This window comes from Pelmatolapia mariae, linkage group LG12 (genome assembly GCF_036321145.2).
Source record: "Pelmatolapia mariae isolate MD_Pm_ZW linkage group LG12, Pm_UMD_F_2, whole genome shotgun sequence".
Taxonomy (NCBI): Eukaryota; Metazoa; Chordata; class Actinopteri; order Cichliformes; family Cichlidae; genus Pelmatolapia; species Pelmatolapia mariae.
Window position 1 is genome coordinate 36,211,829 of NC_086237.1, and position 18,199 is coordinate 36,230,027.

General features: G+C 39.8%; 4 protein-coding genes across 29 annotated transcripts in view; 3 read left to right on the forward strand and 1 right to left on the reverse strand.

Annotated features, from left to right (window-relative positions):
• Nucleotides 1-510: 510 nt before the first annotated feature.
• LOC134638354 (nuclear factor 7, brain-like) lies at nt 511-1,926 on the forward strand. The gene has a single exon (XM_065471814.1). It carries the CDS (start codon nt 511-513, stop codon nt 1,924-1,926), a length of 1,416 nt encoding a protein of 471 aa, XP_065327886.1.
• A 3,079-nt stretch (nt 1,927-5,005) lies between these two features.
• Nucleotides 5,006-6,460, forward strand: LOC134638355 (nuclear factor 7, brain-like). Its single transcript, XM_063488864.1, has one exon. The coding sequence runs from the start codon at nt 5,006-5,008 to the stop codon at nt 6,458-6,460; it is 1,455 nt and encodes a 484-aa protein (XP_063344934.1).
• Nucleotides 6,461-9,776: 3,316 nt separating this feature from the next.
• On the forward strand, nt 9,777-11,225 carry LOC134638356 (nuclear factor 7, brain-like). The gene has a single exon (XM_063488865.1). The coding sequence runs from the start codon at nt 9,777-9,779 to the stop codon at nt 11,223-11,225; it is 1,449 nt and encodes a 482-aa protein (XP_063344935.1).
• A 1,051-nt stretch (nt 11,226-12,276) lies between these two features.
• The window catches only part of LOC134638406 (calcium/calmodulin-dependent protein kinase type II subunit beta), a 76,632-nt gene continuing 70,709 nt past the window's right edge, over nt 12,277-18,199 (reverse strand). For all 26 annotated transcript variants that reach the window (XM_063488987.1, XM_063488983.1, XM_063488974.1 and 23 more), the window contains one exon: nt 12,277-17,166. The gene's annotated coding sequence lies outside the window, so the exon portion shown is untranslated. The remainder of the gene's footprint in view (nt 17,167-18,199) is intronic.

Genomic DNA, 18,199 nt, shown 5'->3' on the forward strand with positions numbered 1-18,199 from the left:
GTTCAATACAGATACATGTATTGTTGCACCCCTAATTATTAGACTTTTGGCGGTTCCAATTGATCGGCTGAGGCGATTAGAACTCTTTTGTATTGAATTTAATCATTTTGGCATCATATGTAGTGAAATTAAAACGTTTCTGTTGATAATAGTTTTTTAATGTATTCTTTTGGTTACATGTCTGATTGTATTGAGCTAAGCTGGTGAAATAAACAACAGACTCTCAGTTTAAGTCTCTGTTTTTCTTCAGGAGCTACCAGTGTTTTGTAGTCTGGTTGAAAACATAACAACTACATCATCTAGTGGGGACAAAGTCAAATACCAGGTTTATTGCAGTTACCTGCTCCACCTTTGCGTAAATGAAACTAACAGACACGTTTTGTCATTCAGTGCGAAGACGCCATTACATTAGTACATTCTGTACTGGACAAGACAAAGTACCTAAAATACTAGTCAGCAGCTGTATTTTGGTAAGTTTGAACATTTAAGAACACCGGGAAACTAGCTGAAATGGCTGAGAAACTTGTGGAAAATTACCTGAGCTGCTATGTGTGTTCAGAGACTTTCAGAGATCCTGTGTCTCTGAGCTGCGACCACAACTTCTGTTCAAGCTGCCTGCAGAAATTCTGGGAACAAGCTAAAAACCAAAACTGTCCCATTTGTAAAAGAAAATCTTCAAAAGATTATCAAGATGTGAACTTTGCACTAAAAGAACTTGCTGACTCTTTTACTAAGAGACAGAAAGTTGGATCATCTGAGACACTAAAAGAAAAGAAGGTGTCGGAAATGATTTGCAGTAAACATGAGGAAGTGCCTAAACTGTTCTGTGTGGACGAGAAGAGAGCTGTGTGTACCGTGTGTGAGTTTTCTCTCCACCAGAGTCACAAAGTGGTTCCTGTAGAAGAAGCAGTCAGTGACCTGAAGGAGCAGCTGAAATCTGACTTAAAGTCTCTGCAGGACAAGAGGAACAAATACAAACAAGTGGAGGAAACATACAATGAAATGAGGGAACACATGAAGAAGCAGCTGTTGTCCACAGAGAGGCAGATCAGAGCAGAGTTCAACAAGCTCCAGCAGTTCCTGAAAGAGGAAGAGGAGTCCAGACTGGCAGCTCTGAGGGAGGAAGAGGAGCAGAAGGGGAGGACTATCAGCAGAGAGATGAAGATGATTGAAGAGCAGATCTCCTCTCTGTCAGACAGCATCTCTGCTGTTGAAGAAGAGCTGCAGAAACACAGCGTGCCATTCCTCAGCAGTTATAAAGACACTCAGAGCAGAGCCAGAGCCCAGAGCTCAGTGTCAGATCCACAGCTGGTCTCAGGAGCACTGATAGATGTGGCCAAACACCTGGGCAACCTGTCCTTCAGAGTGTGGGAGAAGATGAAGGAGAAGGTCCACTTCAGTCCTGTCATTCTGGACCCAAACACTGCACACTCCTCTCTCTATCTGTCTGATGATCTGACCAGTGTGAGACATGGAGACACAAAACAGCAGCTTCCTGATAATCCAGAGAGAAACACTTACTACATAACTGTTTTTGGCTCTGAGAGTTTCAGCTCAGGGAAACACAGCTGGGAGGTGGAGGTGGGAGACCATCCTAGCTATTTTGTAGGTTTAGCTAAAGAGTCACTTGACAGGAAGGGGATGTCTTTTGGCTCACCAGACTGTGGATTCTGGTGTTTGTTGTATTGTAATGGAAAATACTTTAACCGTGACGGTCAGACTCTCACACTGAAGAAGAGTCTCCAGAGGATCAGAGTCCAGCTGGACTATGACATGGGGGAGGTGTCCTTCTATGACCCTGAAGACATGACTCTGATCTACACTCACAGAGACACTTTCACTGAGAAACTCTTCCCATATTTCAGTTTTGGAGAGGATGGAAGTCGAAAAACATCTGATATCAAAATCTGTGAGACTGAGATTTGATTGAAAACTTGAAGGAGGTCTAAAATTATTATACATTATAATATTTTATATTAAACAAAGTTATGAATGTAGTTTGTCTGGTTTTTGAGAATATGCAATATTATTTAACAGTTGGTTTCAAATATCCACTAAATATGAGATTGATAACAATGATCCTGGTAGCTGATATCAATGTCACTTTCTTTGATTTTGGTATTTGCCCCTCTGTTTAAAATCTCCAACTTTTTCATCAAATTATTAATGAACATTTAAATATTTCCAAACATATGATGAGTCAGATAAATATCTGTAACTAGGATGATATTTTATGATATTTTGATATCATTTATCAAAGTCACTGTCTCCCAAATATAGCAGCACATTCACAGATTCAAGTGGACACTAATATATTTATATTAAACTCTAATCTCTGTTTTAAAGCGTTCAGGAAATTGTGTTATTTTTTCTTGTTAAATGTTTTGTAATAACACACTATGTGTTACTGTGCAAAACGAATCCAATTGTGGACTTTGATGCAACACTTATTCTGCTGTAATGCACATCAGTGCAGATTACTGTCTCAAAATCTTCTGTATATTTTTCTGTTTTCTTCATACAAAGAAAATCTGGATCTCTATTTGTCTTTGTTTTAATACAACATAAATGTAACACTGGGAAGCAGAGTTACCTAACTGTGGATGCACATTGATGGCTGAACAGCAATTTGTACAGCTGGATCTGTTGTTTGTTCCAGTGTGTTTCAGGAAACTCCCACTTCATATTCCAGATGTGAAACAACACATCAGCACATTCAGGATTTTGTTGTGTTAACTCTGGATTTCCTGTTTTATTTTTTATTTTTAAAGTGCAGGTATTGCAAATATGATAAAAATGTCAGAATCACAAGTTTATTGATCTTTTGAGTTTTTCTGTCAATAAAAAATATGAACTCCTCGCTACAGTTTGATATTTCTTCAAACACAGAATTTAATTACAATTTGATAAATAACACCACAATAATCAGAAAAATCAGAGACATAGAGGATTAATATTATTGTACAGAAGAAATCCAAAGTGACAAAAAGAGACAAAGAGAACCTAGAAACAACCACCTGAAAAGAAATGATGGAGTAAGTTTAGGAAGACACTCTGTGAAGAGAACCCGGCTCAGTGATGTCTGTGCGGCTCAGGCAGTGAGTGGAGATAACAGAGAGCAGAAGTTCAGAGTTCAATGAGTTGTTATTTTTTGTTCCTTGTTATTTCTTTACCACACATCAGTATCAACTCTTATATACTTTTTGTGTTAAATATTTTTGTAACCTGTTTTACAATTCCGTCCATGTTTGATATTCTTAAACACGATTTATATCACTCCTCCGGTTTGTTTAAATGACGACTGACTATTTGTGAGACATCTGTTTTAATTGTTGCAATTATCCATCTTCAGGTTAATCACGTTATCGTTTTTTGTTTGTTTTGTTTGTTTGTTTTGTTTTGTTTAATATTTTGTTCTTTTTCCCCCCCATGATCCTTTTTCCCACTTGGAGCTGCTGCTCAGTGTTTTCGGACTTATTTCATGTTGCAGATGTAAAACACACATCAGCACATTCAGGATTTAGTCTTGTTAACTGTGGAGTTCCAGTTTTTCACCTGATGAACAAATATGATGAAAATATCAGAAAAACAAGTTCATTAATCTCCTGTTTTTCTGTCAGTAAAATATATCAAAGCCTGGCTGCAGTCTGATGTGTCTGTAAACACAGAAGGACACTGAACTTTCTATTTAAACTGTCATTTTATTGATAACATCTTCTCTAAGTTAGAGAAACACGTGAAGCACGTAAGAGAACAGAGCAATAATCAGAAGAATCAGAGAACTAGAGGATTAATATTATTATACAGAAGAAACCCAAAGTGACAAAAAGAGACAAAGGGAAAGTAGAAAGAGCCAACTGCAGAGAAATGATGGAACAAGGTTGGACACAGAGGGAGTGGGGAAAGAGTGAAAGTGTTGTCAGTGCAGCTCAGTCAGTGACTGTAAAAAGAAGATGGCAGAAGTTCAGAGTGGCTCCAGCTCATCTCAGTGATGCTTCATCTGACTAAATAACTGGAAGGCAGCAGAGCTCACACTGGCCTCAAGAGGAGGACACTTCATGTAGTTTATATGCAGGGCTGCACAATCAATCACTGTTCCTTATCTCACCTTTCATAATTCATGCAGAATGATGATTTATTAGAGGCATCAGTGCCATTTTAGTCCTAACTGTGCAGCCCTGATCAATAATCTGAATGGAAGCTGGTTCTTCTTCTACACTGATGAACCGCTGATGTCTCTGACTGGCGACTGGGCAACCTGTCCTTCAGAGTGTGGGAGAAGATGAAGGAGAAGGTCCACTTCAGTCCTGTCATTCTGGACCCAAACACTGCAAACCCCCGTTTCTATCTGTCTGATGATCTGACCAGTGTGAGACTTGGATTTAAAAAACAGCAGATTTCTGACAATCCAGAGAGAAACATTAAGTATCCCGACGTTTTTGGCTCTGGGGGCTTCAGCTCAGGGAAACACAGCTGGGAGGTGGGAGACCATCCTGAGTGTGGGTTTAATAAAAGTGTCAGCTGACAAGAATGAATCATTCATTTCACCAGAAACTGGAACCTGGTGTTTAAATTATGAGAGTGGAAAATACACTGATGTCGTTTATCAGACTCTGAGAGTGAAGAAGAGTCTCCAGAGGATCAATGACCGTCACCAAGAGAAGCATTTATTAATGACAGGTCAGTGCAGCCTAAGTTCAAACCAGAATTTAAAAAACGACGCATATTAATATTGGTTCAGTCACATTTCTCTCTGAAGCATAGAGACTATCAGCGGTAGTCTGGTGGCGTATTCAACATCTATAACACAGACACAGCGCCATCTAGTGAGAATATAATAAAATAGCAAATACATTACTATCAGCTCCGCCCCTAACAGAGTAAATGAAACTTAAACTCATTGTCGACCACGCTGAAGACGCCTTTACATTAAAACCTGCGCTCTGCGGCATTATCAAGCAAAGAGGTCGTATTTCGGTGAGTCATTAAAACCAAAACCTGGAAAATGGCGGAGAAATTCGCACTTTTTGAAAACTATCTGAGCTGCCATGTGTGTTCAGAGACTTTCAGAGATCCTGTGTCTCTGAGCTGCAACCACAGCTTCTGTTCAAGCTGCCTGCAGAAATTCTGGGAACAAACTAAAAACAAAAACTGTCCCATTTGTAAAAGAAAATCTTCAAAGGATGAACCATCCATGAACTTTGCTCTCAAAGAACTTGCTGACTCCTTTGCTAAGAGGCAGAGTGAGAGCTCACCTGAGTCACTAAAAGAAAAGGAGGAAGAGAAGGAGGAGGTGGTGTGTGATAAACATCCAGACGTCCCTTACTGGTACTGTGAGGATGAAGACAGAGCTGTGTGTCCTGTGTGTGAGTTTTCTCTCCACCAGAGTCACAAAGTGGTTCCTGTAGAAGAAGCAGTCAGTGACCTGAAGGAGCAGCTGAAATCTGACTTAAAGTCTCTGCAGGACAAGAGGAACAAATACAGACAAGTGGAGAAAACATACAATGAAATGAGTGAACACATGAAGAAGCAGCTGTTGTCCACAGAGAGGCAGATCAGAGCAGAGTTCAACAAGCTCCAGCAGTTCCTGAAAGAGGAAGAGGAGTCCAGACTGGCAGCTCTGAGGGAGGAAGAGGAGCAGAAGGGGAGGACTATCAGCAGAGAGATGATGATGATTGAGGAGCAGATCTCCTCTCTGTCAGACAGCATCTCTGCTGTTGAAGAAGAGCTGCAGAAACACAGCGTGCCATTCCTCAGCAGTTATAAAGACACTCAGAGCAGAGCCAGAGCCCAGAGCTCAGTGTCAGATCCACAGCTGGTCTCAGGAGCACTGATAGATGTGGCCAAACACCTGGGCAACCTGTCCTTCAGAGTGTGGGAGAAGATGAAGGAGAAGGTCCACTTCAGTCCTGTCATTCTGGACCCAAACACTGCAAGTTGCTGGCTCTATCTGTCTGAGGATCTGACCAGTGTGAGATGTGGAGACACAGAGCAGCAGCTTCCTGATAATCCAGAGAGAAACACAGAGTCTGCTGATGTTTTTGGCTCTGAGGGCTTCAGCTTAGGGAAACACAGCTGGGAGGTGGAGGTGGGAGATCATCCTGCCTGGCTTGTGGGTTTAGTTAAAGAGTCAGTTGACAGAAAGGGAAAGATTTTTGCTTCACCAGAATATGGAATCTGGTGTTTCGTGCATTGCAGTGGAAAATACACTAATGGTGGTGGTCAGACTGTGACAGTGAAGAAGAGCCTCCAGAGGATCAGAGTCCAGCTGGACTATGACAGGGGGGAGGTGTCCTTCTATGACCCTGAAGACATGACTCACATCTACACTCACAGAGACACTTTCACTGAGAAACTCTTCCCATATTTCAGTATTGGAGAGGCAGGAGACGCCAAAACCTCTGATATCAAAATCTGTGAGACTGAGATTTCTCCAGAAATTCCAACGAGGTATCTGTGAGTTTTTCTCTTTTATTTTATTTTTTCTTTTCTTTTCTTTTCTTTTCTTTTCTCTTGTTTCAAGCATTCTCCCTTTTGTTACAGCTTGTTTTGTGGTTATTTGTTTGTTTGCTTTTTCAATTCTGTTAACTCCTGTTGTTATGTTTTATGTGAGAAATTGCAGAAAGAAAATTTTAGCACCTGAAGCAATTTATACAATGAGATAGAAATTATTTTCAAAGCGCAGAGAGGAAAACTGAATCATAAGTGTAATTTTTTTTGTTGCAAATTCAGTTTAAAGGTCTTTAAAAAATTTTACTTGTTCCTCTTTTATTGATTTTCTGCCTTTTTTCCAAATATATACCGGTTTTAAAGTCATTCGGTGTTCATAAAACTTTTTTTAAGTTCTGTGTGATACAGATACTGTTTTTTTTTGCTACCGACTGACCCGAAACGTTTTATAATTCTTGAACATTTTTACAGTCTGGCTGCATTTTGAGTTGTCTTAATTGCCTGTTGGGGATAAACAAAGTCTCTCTGATTCTGGCTATAAACATCAAAGGAAATTTTATCTCTTAACTCTTATTGTTTTACTATTACTGTATTTAAACTTTCATTTTACTGATAACACATTAACACATCTTCATGAAGTTAGAGAAACATGTGCATCACCTAAGAGAATAAAGCAATAATCTGAAGAACCAGAGAACTTAAGGATTAATATTATTATACAGAAGAAATCCAACATGACAATAAGAGACAAAAGGGAAAGACTATGACAGGGGGGAGGTGTCCTTCTATGACCCTGAAGACATGACTCTGATCTACACTCACAGAGACACTTTCACTGAGAACCTCTTCCCATATTTTAGTATTGGAGAAGCAGGAGTTGCCAAAACCTCTGATACCAAAATGTGTCCAATGAGATTTCTTCAAAAGTGAGGTGGAAGTGATAAAAAAGAAAAATAGACCACCATCCTGTGTAAAATTTATGGCTCAGCCACCTTAAATGAAACTATTTTTTATGTTTCTGTAATGGTTCATTCATGAAAGTAAACATCCTCTTTAACTGAAATGATATTTTAATGCTAAAATATATATTGTTGTTTTTGTCCATGGATTTTCAAATATTTTTTTTTACAAAAAGCTTAGAAGATAATAAAGAGCATTATTATGTTTGATTGTGGTTTGCCTCCACCAGTGTATGAGTGTATGAATGTGAGAGTGAATGAATAGTGGAATTGTAAAGTGCTTTGGGTGCCTAGAAAAGTGCTATATAAATGCAATCCATTATTAGGATGAACACAGTTACTGTGACAAAATCTTGAGTTTTCTGTCAATAAAAATATCAAAGCCTGGCTGCTGTTTGATATGTCTGTAAACTCAGAAGAACTCTGAATTTTCTATTTTATTTTACAGACATATTTTCTGGAAGTTACATGTGGGCAATAGTCCACAGAGTGAGAAGTATAGCATTAATAATATCATAGAGAAGAAACCAAACATGACTGTAAACGACCCACAACAGAACCGATGACACACTTATGCTTTTCAGCATCTTTAACCACTTTTATTGCACAGTTGCTGTCACAACACACCTCAGCTGCAGCTTCCCTGCTGCCAGCAACTTGTACACAACAACAACATTAACTGTGGACTCAGTTCATTGTTTTATGCCGGAGAGGCGTGACTGTGGATGCTGCTTTGGTGTGTTCGCCTCACCTACAGCGGCACCACAGTTCACGCCCCGCCACAATGAAAAAAAGAGACAAAGGGAAAGTAGAAAGAGCCAACTGCAGAGAAATTATGCACTAAGGTTGGAAACAGAGGCAGTGGGGAAAGTGTGAAAGACACCCTGAGAAGCTGACTCAGTGTTGTCACTGGCTGGAGAAAGAAGATGGCAGAAGTTTAGAGTGTCTCCAGCTCATCTCAGCGATGCCTCATCTGACATGTTGGTGTCTAAATCGGCTACAAGGATTAGACATGTAAAGAGAAACTGCAGTTTCATGGTGGTGTCACAAAGACATGGTTATCCTTCCCAGAGATCCAGGTGACAAAGGCAGTTACATCATCACGGGACCTTCTGTTCTGTATTGTATAGAGAAATGTCTTTGACAGAAAATGTAAACATAATATTTTCATGTTACCTGAAGGTTGCACTGGACAGTAAGTCCAGTTTAAAGATATTACTTTGAATTATACTGAGTGAGTGAGTGAGTGAGTGAGTGAGTGAGTGAGTGAGTGAGTGAGTGAGTGAGTGGACCAGGTTATTGATTCCCAGGCCTGCTGGAGATCATAGTTTCCTAGTGGCACTGTAGGCAGTACATGCTCATGTTCTATGATGCGATTTGTACTGTTGCAGGGTAGACTGAGGCATCCCTAAAGACTGATACATCAGGTCCTGGGCAGCAGGAGAGACGTCATGACAAGAAGAGATGCTGATCTTATTAATGATTTCTAATTAAAAGGGAAATAAAACACGCCATAAACTGCGAAACAGAGTTTAGTTGGAATAAAGTCTCTTAAAAATTATGTGATCAGTTTCAGTCTCGGTTGTTTGATATATTCTCAGAACAGAGAAAGTGGTAAGTGATGCAACTTTCCCAAAGAATAAATTATTAGTCTTTAAACCTTTATTTGGATAAAATGCTGGTTTGGCAAAAAAAAAGAAAAAAGAAAAAAAAGAAATAATGTCACCGCACACTTTAGAGTTGACCTACCACTGCATGTTGTTTAGAACATTTTCAGATTAATCCTAGTGAAGAGTGATGCAGTGGTTAGTCCTGTCACCTCACAGCAACATGTTCCTGGGTTTAAATTCAGGGTGGGGGTTTTCTCTGCAGAGTTTAGATGTTCTTCATGTGTCTCTGTGGGTTCAGTCTGAGTAATCTGGCTTCCTCCCACAGTTCAAACACATGCAAGTTAGGTTAACTGATGATCCTAAATTGTCTGTCTGTCTCTATTTTTTTTTTTTACCCTGCCACAGATTGTTGACCTGCTCAGTGTGTACCCTGCCTTTAAAACAGCAGTGCAACTGAACAGTATTTCTGCACAAGTTCACAGACACAGAGAGGCTATCAGCATGTCTGATGCAGTATTTCTTTAACACTCTGAAAAACTGCACCATCTAGTGGAGACAGTGCGAAATGGCGGGGTCATTGATATCAGCTCCACCCACAAGAGAGTAAATGAAACCTGAAGACTCGCTTTGACGATCACCCGGGAACGCATTACATTAAAGGCTGAGCTCTGTACTGATGAATACAATTTAGTTCAAAAGTCAGAGTGACTGTATTTCGGTGAGTCTTGTCCTTTAAATAATCTGTAAATTATCAGGGATGGCTGAGAAATTGCTTTTAGGTTACCTGAGCTGCCATGTGTGTTCAGAGACTTTCAGAGATCCTGTGTCTCTGAGCTGCAACCACAGCTTCTGTTCAAGCTGCCTGCAGAAATTCTGGGAACAAGCTAAAAACAAAAGCTGTCCCATTTGTAAAAGAAAATCTTCAAGGGATCAAACATCTATAAACGTTTCTCTCAAAGAACTTGCTGACTCCTTTACTAAGAGGCGCAGTGAGAGCTCACCTGAGACAGAAAAAGAAAAGGAGGAAGAGAAGGAGGAGGTGGTGTGTGATAAACATCCAGACGTCCCTTACTGGTACTGTGAGGATGAAGACAGAGCTGTGTGTCCTGTGTGTGACTTTTCTCTCCACCAGAGTCACAAAGTGGTTCCTGTAGAAGAAGCAGTCAGTGACCTGAAGGAGCAGCTGAAATCTGACTTAAAGTCTCTGCAGGACAAGAGGAACAAATACAAACAAGTGGAGGAAACATACAATGAAATGAGTGAATACATGAAGAAGCAGCTGTTGTCCACAGAGAGGCAGATCAGAGCAGAGTTCAACAAGCTCCAGCAGTTCCTGAAAGAGGAAGAGGAGTCCAGACTGGCAGCTCTGAGGGAGGAAGAGGAGCAGAAGGGGAGGACTATCAGCAGAGAGATGAAGATGATTGAGGAGCAGATCTCCTCTCTGTCAGACAGCATCTCTGCTGTTGAAGAAGAGCTGCAGAAACACAGCGTGCCATTCCTCAGCAGTTATAAAGACACTCAGAGCAGAGCCAGAGCCCAGAGCTCAGTGTCAGATCCACAGCTGGTCTCAGGAGCACTGATAGATGTGGCCAAACACCTGGGCAACCTGTCCTTCAGAGTGTGGGAGAAGATGAAGGAGAAGGTCCACTTCAGTCCTGTCATTCTGGACCCAAACACTGCAAGTGGCTGTCTCTATCTGTCTGATGATCTGACCAGTGTGAGATGTGGAGACACAGAGCAGCAGCTTCCTGATAATCAGGAGAGAAATATTAAATATCCCACTGTTTTTGGCTCTGAGGGCTTCAGCTCAGGGAAACACAGCTGGGAGGTGGAGGTGGGAGACCATCCTGACTGGGTTATAGGTTTAAGTGAAGAATCAGTTGAGAGGAAAGGAGAGCTTCTTGCTTCACCAGAATATGGAATCTGGTGTTTATTGCATAAAAATGGAAAATATACTAATTGTGATGGTCAGACTGTGACAGTGAAGAAGAGTCTCCAGAGGATCAGAGTCCAGCTGGACTATGACAGGGGGGAGGTGTCCTTCTATGACCCTGAAGACATGACTCACATCTGCACTCACAGAGACACTTTCACTGAGAAAATCTTCCCATATTTCAGTGTTGGAAACACAGGAGACGCCAAAACCTCTGATATCAAAATGTGTCAGACTGAGATTTCTCTGAAAACTGCAACAAGATCTCTGTGAACTTTTTGTTTTCTTTTCTCTTAACCTTTTGGTTACAGCTTGTTTTTTGGTTGATTGTTTTTCAGTTAAGTCAACTCCTGTTGTTATTTTTTATGTGAGAAATTGCAGAAAGAAAGTTTAGCCTCTAAAGCATTTTATACAATAAGATAAAAATAATTTTCAAAACACACACACAGCAAAACTAAATGATATAAGTATCTTTTTTTGGGTTTGTTGCAAATTCAGTTTGAAGGTCTTTAAAACCTTTTGTTTATTTGTTCTTTTTTTGGTTGATTTTTTGCCTTTTTTGCCAAATAAATAGAAGGTTTTTTTAAGTCATTAGGTGTTCATGAAACTGTTTTGTAAGATTTAATCAGTGCAAAATTGATGTGACTTTGATAAACAAGCACTGATGAATGTCACTTTCCTTTCCTTCATCAGTTATTTAGATCCATATTGGCTAATGACAGCATTGTGACAATTTATGCTTTAATGGTTTCAAAATGATAAATAGACATGACTCATAAATAATCCAAATGTCTTCTTTTGATACTTATCTGTCAGTGATTAATTTAAGTGATTTGTTTCATATAAATGTGTTTCTTATAGCATGTTCTCCATTATGTACATTGGTGTAATAATTCAGCCATGTTTTTCTTTAAAATGTGTCACTGCAGAATAATGTTGACTATCGTACAAACTAAAGTTCATTCTTTCTTTTTAGATTGTTCCTAAGTTCTGTGTAAATTGCTTTGTCTGATACAGACACTGTTTTCTTTGCTACTGACTGACCCAAAACATTTATTTCATAATTCTTGAACATTTGTACAGTTGGAGCTGCTGTTTGTTCCAGTGTGTTTCTGTGAACTCTCACTTCATATTCCAGATCACATCAGCACAATCAGGATTTGGTCTCGTTAACTGTGGATTTCCTCTTTTCCACCTGCAGAGCAAATATGATGAAAATGTTGGAAACATGAGTTCCCTGATTTCCTGGATTATTTTCCGTCAATAAATATATCAAAGCCTGGCTGCAGTCTGTTGTGTCTGTAAACACAGAAGGACACTGAACTTTCTATTTAAACTGTCATTTTATTGATAACACCTTAACACATTTTCTTGAAGTTAGAGAAACACATGAAGCACGTAAGAGAACAGAGCAATAATCAGAAGAATCAGAGAACTAGAGGATTAATATTATTATACAGAAGAAACCCAAAGTGACAAAAGAGACAAAGGGAAAGTAGAAAGAGCCAACTGCAGAGAAATGATGGAACAAGGTTGGAAACAGAGGGAGTGGGGAAAGAGTGAAAGACACCCTATGAAGAGAAGCCGGCTCAGTGTTGTCAGTGCAGCTCAGTCAGTGACTGTAAAAAGAAGATGGCAGAAGTTCAGAGTGGCTCCAGCTCATGTCAGTGATGCTTCATCTGACTAAATAACAGGAAGGCAGCAGAGCTCACACTGGCCTCAAGAGGAGGACACTTCATGTTGTTTATATGTAGGGCTGCACAATGAATCACTGTTCCTTATTTCACCTTTGATAATTCACACAGATGATGATTTATTAGAGGCATCAGTGCCATTTTAGTCCTAACTGTGCAGCCCTGATCAATAATCTGAATGGAAGCTGGTTCTTCTTCTACACTGATGAACTGCTGATGTCTCTGACTGGATTGTCTGTTTGATCTAAAGTTATTCTGCAGCTACATTAGAAGCATCAAGCTGGCGTCAGTGTGTGTTTGTGCTTTATTTTGTGTGACAGCGCCCCCTGCTGGAGCATCTTTACTCTTTGAAGCAGCAGTGACTCTTGGTGCTGACGGTCACTCAGCTATGTACAAAAGGCAGCCAGTCTGCACTGGCAACACAGAGCCCCATAGAGAAGCATGCCAAATAATCATCATCACATCATCATCATAACTGTCAACTTCCTCATAGTCATCCTCAGTGCTATAATCTGTATGTAATATTCATTACCATTATAATCATCTTCATTATATCATCTGGAGACAAAAATAGTTATATGCACTTAAAAAGCTGAGAAAATAGAGAGAGAAAGGTCGAGTATACCAGCATTCAGTAGAAAATGAATCCAAATAAAAAGAAAAACACCAAAAAACAGTAAAAACAAGTAAAAACAAGTGTCCTGTTGACTGTCATGCAAAGAAAAAAAGGCCAGCTACTCTGCTTGTTAGTTGCAGTTGTGTAATACTGTGAACTCCCTCATTTTAAATATGTGAATCTCATCATGATTTTAAAGTTTAGAAACACACAAAGAAGAACAGAAGAACGACACCTTTGTACTGTACATGCTGCTTTTTCTTCTTCTGGAGGGGGGTCAGGGTCATGTTTGGTTAGCACGGTCACCCACATATGTGTGGTCAAAGGTTACCTTTGACCTTTGAGTATTAGAACAGGCTGAACTAGACATGAACATCATTACTGGATGAGACACGAGTATGATACAACATCTCTGTTGTTCACTGCAGGAAATAAACAAAACGTTAATCTGACAAAATCTTCACCATCCTATAAAAAAGGCGAAGTGTTTGGTGGGAGAGTTCACACAAAATACAGTCCTGCATCATATGAATTTCAAAGCAAACATGTATCCCACTCTGTAAAAGTGGTAATGACATTAAGTAGAAGGAAAAAATGGACAACATAAAACAGCAAAACATGTAAATCTGCAGAAGAAAAACAGCAGAAAAAGCAAAAGTCATTTCCACCATGTTGGTCGTTACACAAAAACACATGCAGAATGCAGATTGGGTGTACTATCCATTTAAAAGCAGTCATGTTTTTGACACGAAGCATCGTCTCTTTAAACAACTGCAGACAGTACTTGTACAAGTGCATGATTTGTACAATAGGAAACGAAAAAAGAAACAAAGCACAGTAAAAATGTCGACTACAATAAATAAATAAATATTCAAAATAAATTAAAACCTGAGGACTGTTTACCAAGACGACTGAGCGCTCTTTTTCTCTCTTGGTCTGACCAATAGGGGCGAGACAAATGTGAAGGCAGCCAATGGTGGATGAGCAAAGTAGAGTGGAGCTGATGAAACGTCAAACCTCCACAAAATCAGTTTTCAGTGCTGCAAAGTCCATCCGTTCAGTCCTGCCACCTCTGGCACAAGCACTTTATATCATAAAAAGCTGATAACACTTTACTGTAACACAAACAAACCAAAATAAGAGAGTAAAAGCATGAAAAAAAGAAAAAAAACATGAAAGAAAGCAGATGAAAACAGAGTCCTGGGCTGAAGGCAGGGGACTGATGTGTCCTCCGAAAAATAAAGCCTTCTCATTTCATCATCCACACTGTACACACTTCCAAAATATCCTCCCAGGCTTGTAAAGAATACACACTGAAAGCAACCAATGTACATGCGTGCAGACACACTCACACAAATATTGCACCTGTGGCAAAAGACTAGAGAAATGCACACGCCCAACCAAACGCAGCCTTCATTCTTCATCACTGATATGGGCGTTAAGCGCCTGTAATCTGCGTGTGCTTCGTTTAGACAAAGCTGCTGCACCAGCTTGCTGTGCTGTGGCTCTGGAAGTGAGAATGTGCTGACTGCTTTTGTCATTTTGAGTAGGGAAAAAAGGACCTGCTGTTTTTCACCGAGATTTTTGGAACTTAAAAATACCTCACATGTTCAGAAAAGACCACACAGCTCTGGTATTCAGCTGTCACCTAGCAAACAGCAGGACTCGCCCAACATCCCATCTCTCCGCCAAACACCTTTTTTGCACCACTGACCAGAAAATAAAACCATCTCCAGGTGGGGTGAAGGCTGAACCAGCATTCACAGAGATTCATGAGAGAGGCAAGGTTTAGGAAACAGCACGTCAAAGCAACTCTGACCAGACTATTTCAGAACAAATTATCTGTACGCTATAATAATATTCTGCATATCTGATTCATTATTGGTTATAACAAAACACATTCACCTTCACAAGATGGTCACTATAAGATGAAATACATATATCTGATATCGTTTAATAAATTGTGGTCCTTTCTAATCTGTTTGAAAGTCATGAAATGCATTAGTAATTAATTTAGTACAGCACTTTGTTCCAATTCACATTGAGTTGCTTGGCGTGAGTTATTCTCCTGAAACTCTACAAGCGTTTCTTCAACACTGTAAAGTTTCAGTCGCAGGAACATTATTATTTGTCATGCAGCAAATTAATATTTTTTTGATTTTGGAGCTTTTGGGACAAGCATCTGGCCTCATTTAAACAGTTTAGTTTGTTTCAATAGGAGTCGTGTGGTGGTATTTCCATAGTCAGTGTCTTTCATCAGTTACTTCTAGCTTTCACAAGTTAAAAATAGCTGTTTTTGTCAAGGGAGTCCTGTGGTTTTGTATTAGATGGAGCTGTCTGACATGTAAGGTTCAAGCTTGGAAAAGGTTTGAAAATATTCTAAATTATAATGCAAACTTTAATTTCTTTTAACTGGGTTTTGCTGTTAATCGAGCCCAGTACAATACAGCCTCTATAAAAGTACTCCTCCCTGCTTCACCAAGCTAGCCGCCTGCTGACCTCGATCTAGTGTAAGTAATATACTGAATGTGAATAAATGCCTCATATAATTCACCTGAAAGAAGCCAAATTATCCCATCAAAAGAAATTATTTATACAACCTAAGAGGCAACAGGCACTATGATGTACTCAGCTTCAGTTACTTTATAACCATTCCTAATCATCTGTGTTTTTTCAAATACCTGCAATGAATAGTCTTCATTGGAGCAGAAGTTTCACCGTGACACATTTTTCTTACAACAGCTTGATACATCACTCTAGAATCAAGCATCCTGGTCACAGAGACAAACGTATTCCCCTCTTCATATGCATGTTCTTGTGACTGTTTTGTTTTACACCCATCAGCTCAGACAGTCAGAGATCAGGGCGTCACCGGTGTTGGAAAGCAGCACTCCTGCTGCACGCTGTTTGCTTTGATTTGAAGCCGAGTCAAGCGAACCTGTTCTCCTGCCTTTTACTTTGCAGCAAGGGAGAAACGACAAGTTCCTCCAACTGTACCGACTTATCGTGACTGGACTAACATGCATTTACTCAGCACACTCATACACACACTTCAGGGCTCGATCTCTACATGGACGCCGATCAGACGCACCCCTTCCAAAAAAAAAAAAAGAACAAAAACAAATAAAATTTAAATAAAATGAACAAATTAAACTGCAAACGCACAATCAAAAACATGTTAACCATGAGTTTGGGCACACTGTTAAAGCTAACATACAAGAAGCAAATTACAAAAACTGCCAATATCATTTTCCACTTAATAGCCACAATAAAAAACAGCCACTGTAAATATGGGGCAGGGGGACATGCTTCCTTAAAAAGATAGAGAAAAAAAAAAGATTTTCTTTAACTCTAAAAACCACTGGCATCAAGAATTCTGAATTATACAAATTACATATACAATTGCAAATGTGTAATAATAATTATAATAATAATCATAATAATAGAGTAATGATAATAGATTTTACTTAAAACTTTACATACTGTATTTCCAGTGCAGTGTTTATGTCACACAAGTGTGGATTCACAGGAGGACAAGAGGGTTGGTGTCACAAAAGACCACAGGAAGGAATCACACCCAGTGCTGAAAAACACCCCCACCCCCATCAAACACCCAGTGTGCCGGAGGGAAGAAGAGGAAGTCGTGGGGGATGAAGGACGCTGCTGCTGTTCGACGGTTGTCAGAAGGTGCGGTAGGACAGGTGACAAACAGGGGGCAGTAGTAGTAAAAGAAGAGACGCATGCTGGGAGGGGGTTGAGGCCGGGCGTCCAGTTTGTTGTTGAAGGACAAAGAGCTCCCAGACCACCACTGGACGTGTTCTTTCACCCCTTCCTCATCCTCCTCCTTTGCCTCCTCCTCTCTCCAGCAGAGCACTCCTGACAGACAAAACTACAGCATTTAACCCTGAGAAGGAAAAACAACAACAAAAAACCCTGAACATTAAATAATTACACAAATCAAAGTGTCACACACATACTGCCCATTCAACATAATTTAAAAAATGGCTTTAAAACACTGGTAAATGGGTTTAGTGCATTCATAACAACTGTTAGTTGAATCGAGCTGGAATATATTTCCTCAGCTGTTTCTCACATGTAGCACACAACAGGAAATAGCCACTTCTGATGCATCTGCCCTGAATAATATATGGATATAGCACGCAGGAGGCAGCATACACGATGCCCACGTGCTATCAGTGAATGCACCAGCCTGTTACTATTGCCACATTGATCCAATCGAACATCACACTTTGTTCCAGGAAGCTGTGCGGTTGAAAGGCGACTAACAAGCATGCACATCTTGCAGTTTCGACACAAGAATGTTTATAAATTTTAGGAGAATCAGGTTGGAATATTTTTCCTCTGCTGTCCTCTCTCACATAATGTGTAGCACACAGCAGGAAATAGCCTGCTTCAGATGTATTCACACTAATGAAAATACTCCAGAGAGGGAGCTGCCTGGACAGAGCGTGCAGAAAGCAGCACACATCACGCCACTGCGCTTAGTTTGCACATCGGTAAATCTGACATGATGTGGATTCTCACATGCACCTCTTTTGACTAAGTCCTGGAAAACATCAGGGCTGGATTGTATGTGTCAAAACGACTTAGTACAGAGAGACAGCTCTCAGATATAAAGTACAGACTATAAAAGCAGCTGATTTTGCTTAGAATAGCCAAGCTGTTTACCCTTTCTACTATTAAACAGTATAAACAATCAAAGAGAACAAACCAAAATGCACCCAAGGATTAAAAAAAATCAGTCTGGTTATATAAAGGCTGTTCATTGCAGATTTCATAGCAAATTGATTAAGGGGCTTTTTCTTTATTACAAGTTGAAAATATACATAGGTGGGTGCTGATATCAATTCACTTTGGCATAACAGGTTCAGCATATAACAGGTGAGCAAAAAGCTCAGGAATGCTTTAAGTACTCA